Source organism: Adiantum capillus-veneris, chromosome 22, assembly GCF_014529385.1.
Source record: "Adiantum capillus-veneris isolate H3 chromosome 22, ASM1452938v2, whole genome shotgun sequence".
Classification (NCBI taxonomy): Eukaryota; Viridiplantae; Streptophyta; class Polypodiopsida; order Polypodiales; family Pteridaceae; genus Adiantum; species Adiantum capillus-veneris.
The window spans coordinates 82218412-82223411 of NC_140952.1; the positions used below are offsets into that span (position 1 = coordinate 82218412).

General features: G+C 41.0%; 1 protein-coding gene across 1 annotated transcript; it reads left to right on the plus strand.

Annotated features, from left to right (window-relative positions):
- The first annotated feature begins 31 nt into the window (after positions 1 to 31).
- Positions 32 to 2894, plus strand: LOC147429680 (uncharacterized). Its single transcript, XM_086495049.1, has 2 exons — positions 32 to 372; positions 875 to 2894. Exons 1-2 carry the CDS (start codon positions 32 to 34, stop codon positions 2892 to 2894), a joined length of 2361 nt encoding a protein of 786 aa, XP_086351175.1.
- The last annotated feature ends 2106 nt before the right edge of the window (positions 2895 to 5000 follow it).

The following is a 5000-nucleotide window of genomic DNA, read 5'->3' on the forward strand; positions in this document are numbered from 1 at the left end:
AGATTACTTATAAGAGTTCTTTTTGGGACAGATGGCTATTGGTCCGAAGGTGTTGTCTCCTGGACATGCAAGATGTAGTAGGATCTGTCAAGCCTCTCGAGCTACACGACGTGAGGCAGCAAGAGAGAGAGTTCGGCGCTCTCTAGGGGGGATTAATGTAGCTCGCTTGGAAGATTGCCAGCATTTGATAAATGTGGATCAATGCAATGAATTCTCTCAGGGAAGGGTTGGAATGGATGTAGATATTGATCCAATGCTTCTGCAAAATCGAGAGGAGATTGAAGTGAGAAGCAATTTGGAAGTCAATAATGGAAATGTTCATGGGGAGCCCATAGTTGTCTCTAGAGAGGGAGATTACTCCAAAGTCGAAAGGCATTGCCTATTCATCACCTACATATATCCTGAAAACACACCCTTGATGCATATCTCTATGTTGTCACTTTTTCACAAAAAGTCTATACTTCACAAAATAGGCAGCTTGGATTTTTCATGTTCCCTTTGTGGTGCTTTTGCTTGGAAGATAGAAGCGAATACCATTCGCACATCTGTGGAGAAAAGTTGTTGCAACTCAGGGAGTTCCTTTTCCACCATTATGTGAACCTCCTTTAGAATTAAGAGAATTAATGCACGGAGGTAATACCTGAAGCAAGAAATTTCTAAAACATATTAGAGCATACAATAGTGTGTTGGCATTTTCTTCTTTAGGAGCTCATATAGATGAATCTCTCTGTCAAAGAAAAGGAATCTATACCTTCAAAGTGCATGGATCTATCTATCCTAGAATTGGTCCATTGATGCCTGAAGAATAGCCAGATCAAATCCCTCGCTTTGCTCAGTTGTATTTTTTTGACACTGAGAATGAGTTGCAAAATAGGATGCAACATGTTTCTAAACTCAGACCAGATGTTTTGGAAATCTTGCAATCAATGATGCATCGCGTAAATCCGTACGTTCAAGCTTTCAGGCAGTTTGCATCAATGGTTCAAACTTCCAATATTCCTGACATAAGGATGGTCATCACTGAGAAACGTACTAATGGTTGGCAGTACCTTGCTCCAAAAGGTGAGAAAGTTGCTGCAATCATGCCTGGTCAAGGCGATGAGAGCAACATTGGCCATCGAGATATTGTGTTGAATCTTTCTGGTGGTGGTCTAAGAAGAATCTCAAATTGCCACAGGTCGTACATGCCTCTCTTATATGTGTTTCTATTTCCAAGTGGTGAAGAAGGTTGGAATCCCTACATACAGGCATTAGACATGCCACGGGAAAACAGAGAGCAAGGGGGAGGGAATACAAGGTATATTTCTACAATGGATTTCTACAAGTATAGATTGCAAATCAGGGATGACACAACACAATGTCTTCTACATGGTGGTAGGCTACTGCAACAATATATTGTTGATGCATACAATTGTATGGAGGAGTTGAGGCTTTTATGGGTTCGCAATCATCAAAGTCATCTACGCAGTGAGGTGTATCAAGGTTTGGCTGACATGATCGAAGCAAGAGATGGAACAAGGGGTGACAGAGAACAGTTATTGGGTGCTAATGTTGGCAGGAGGGTGGTATTGCCTTCATCATATGTTGGTAGTCCACGCTATATGCACCAACTTTATCAGGATGCCATGGCAATTGTACGCAAAAGGGGGAAGCCTGATCTCTTCATAACATTCACATGCAATCCTGGTTGGAAGGAGATAGAGGACGTGTTATTGCCTGGACAAACATCCAACGATCGTCCTGACCTTACTGCACGTGTTTTCTACCATAAGTTCAAGGATTGGATGGGCTTGCTGATTAAGGGGGAGATTTTTGGTAAGGTCATTGGACACATTTCTGTGATTGAGTTCCAAAAGAGAGGCCTTCCCCATGCCCACATTCTATTGATACTTTCTCCTGAACACAAACCAACAGAGACATCCCATTATGATAAGATGGTGTGTGCGGAGCTTCCTAATAAGGTGATGTTTCCACAATTGTATGACATTATTAGTCGGTGTAATGTACATGGTCCATGTGGAAACTTGAATAGAAATGCTCCATGTATGGTAGAGGGAAAGTGCAGGTTTAAATACCCTCGAGGCTTCAGTGGATCGACTAATGTGGATAGGGAAGGATACCCAACATACATGAGGAGGGATGATGGAAATCACACTGTTTATAAGAATGTGCAAATGAATAATAAATGGATTGTTCCATACAATCCATTTTTGTCGGTAAGGTACAATGCACATATCAATGTCGAGGTTTGCTCCACTATATCCGCTGTGAAATATCTCTACAAGTATGTGTATAAGGGACATGACAGGGCGACTATTGCTCTACAAGACACTGCAGGGATTTTAGATGAAGTTACAAACTATCTTAATGCACGATATGTATCAGCATCCGAGGCTATCTGGCGGATATTTGTGTTTGACTTGCATCAAGAGAAGCCTGACATACAACGCCTCCATGTTCATTTACCTCATCAAAATCAAGTCTTCTTTAATGACAGAGCGACTATACAGAGTGTGGTGGAGAGAGAGGCCAGCAAAAAGACTACACTCACTGAGTGGTTTGTTGCAAATCAAAGATATCCAGAGGCCAATGATTTGTTGTACATAGACTTCCGAACAAAGTGGGTTTGGAATTCAACAAGTAGAACATGGACTCCAAGACAGAAAGGAGACGTGATTGGAAGAATGTACAACATAGTTCCCACTACCGGAGAGTTATACTATTTGCACATGTTACTCAACAAGTGCAAAGGATGTAGGTCTTTTGAGGATATTCAGACCTTCAATGGACGAGTATATGAAACATTTAAAGAAGCATGCAATGCACGGGGATTATTGCAAGTTGATGATGAATGGTTTCTTTGTTTAGAGGAAGCTTCATTTCAACAAACATGAAAACAATTACGGCTACTATTTGTAATCATTTTCGTGTTTTGTGAGCCGATATGTCCTGGTGCATTATGGAATCACTTCAGTAAGGAGCTTTCTGAGGACCATGTATATCATATGAGGACTTTCACAACTAATGAGCGTATCTATGAACGCATGGCACAAAACCAAGCATTGTCGAACTTAGAGACAATGCTTCAACAATATGGAAAGAGGCCCTCAGATTACTCTGGAATGCCCTAGGTGGATCACACATTGCAAGTAATGAGTGATCATGAAGTGCTTGCTGAAGAGTTAATGTATAATGTGGAGAAACAAAGAGGCATGTCTGCTCGAATTGAATCATCTTTGAATGCTGGACAAAGGGAAGCTTACAATCGAGTTTTAGAAGCCATTGGCATGAATAGTGGGACTGTGTTCTTCTTGGATGGGCCAGGTGGAATAGGAAAGAACTATCTTTATAATGCCTTGCTCTCTTGCATACGCGGAGAGAGCAAAGTTGCTTTGGCATGCGCATCATCTGGTATTGCAGCACAACTTCTTGACAATGGAAGGAACGCACACTCTAGATTCAAGATCCCTATTGATATAACTTCTGACTCGACATGCAATATTAAAGTAAATAGCCAGCTTGCTGAGCTGTTGCGAATGGCTTCATTGGTCATATGGGATGAAGCTCCCATGACTCATAGACATGCTTTTGAGGCTCTTGACAAGACACTAAGAGATGTGATGCATAATAACACAGTGTTTGGCGGAAAGGTTTTCCTCCTTAGTGGTGATTTTAGACAGATCTTGCCTGTTGTACATAGAGGAGGAAGGGCAGACATTGTTGATGTATCTTTGTGCCGCTCATACATTTGGTGTTGTACAAAAATTCTGCGTCTAACAGAGAACATGCGAGTGGTCAATTGTTGCAATAATGTTAGAGAAAGAGAATTTGTGCAATGGACACTTGATATTGGGAATGGAAATGTTTGTGATGGGGAGAGAGATGATAATGTAGCTTTGCCACCCTGGATGATGCCAGCACAAAATAGTTTGCAAGGTCTTATTGATTGCATATATGGAGACCTTGAAACACTCTCTTGCCATCAACCTTTTTCAAGGACAGGGCAATCTTGGCACCTCGCAACAAGGATGTGGATGCTATAAACAATTTGGTATTGCAGAAATGTCCTGGTACTTATAAGGAATATATCAGTGCAGACTTAGTGTGTGAATCAGATTGTGATAGCATTTTATTCACAACCAAGTTCTTAAATAGTTTAGATCTTGGAGGAGGTTTTCCACCGCATGTTTTGCATTTGAAACAAAATGCTCCAGTTATGTTGCTCCGCAATTTGGATCCAAGAAGTGGTCTTTGTAATGGAACACGTTTGATTTGTAAGCAATTCCACAACAAAGTGATTGAAGCAAAAATCATTACAGGGTCACATGCACGAAATGCAGTGTTCATTCCAAGGATTGATTTTCTCATGGGAGCTAGAGAAGGCCTCTCTTCTGAGTTGAAACGTCGACAATTCTCCCTGAGATGTGCTTTTGGGATGACGATCAACAAGGCGCCAGGCCAAACATTGGAAGTGCTGATTGTATCTCCCAACACCTGTTTTCACCCATGGTCAATTGTATGTGGCAATGTCTCGCGTGAGATCGTCTTCTGCCATCAAGGTTGTGGTTGATGATGGTCACCACACAATTGTGAGGAAAGGGGAAGACCAAAGGACATACACTTCTAACATTGTCTACAAGGAAGTGTTGCAATTGACCTCATTATGAAATGAAATGCAAGTGTAAAGACCCATTCAGCCTTGCAAGATTTGGATTATGCAGTAGCTATGTAGATATAATATATAAGCACCCATCTCATTTATAAGCTTTGTAAACGTACATTTTTAGTCTACCAATTTGCTCATAAATATCAGAGAGGTGTCTTCTTTGGAATATTAGATATTGAGGCCTTATATAGTGAGATGATAGGGGATCTCCATAATTGTGCTATGTATTTTTGGTCTCTCTCTCTCTCTCTCTCTCTCTCTCCCCAAAATACATAGCACCAATCTTTGATCTTCATTTACTTTTTTTTTTTGAATGAAGATGGATCCTAATGCC

Excerpts from the sequence above, each read along its gene's own strand:
- LOC147429680 (XM_086495049.1), top strand. The coding sequence starts at position 32 with ATGGCTATTGGTCCGAAGGTGTTGTCTCCTGGACATGCAAGATGTAGT. Across the intron at positions 373-874 it reads GATTACTCCAAAGTCGAAAG|GATGCAACATGTTTCTAAAC; the intron begins GCATTGCCTATT and ends GTTGCAAAATAG.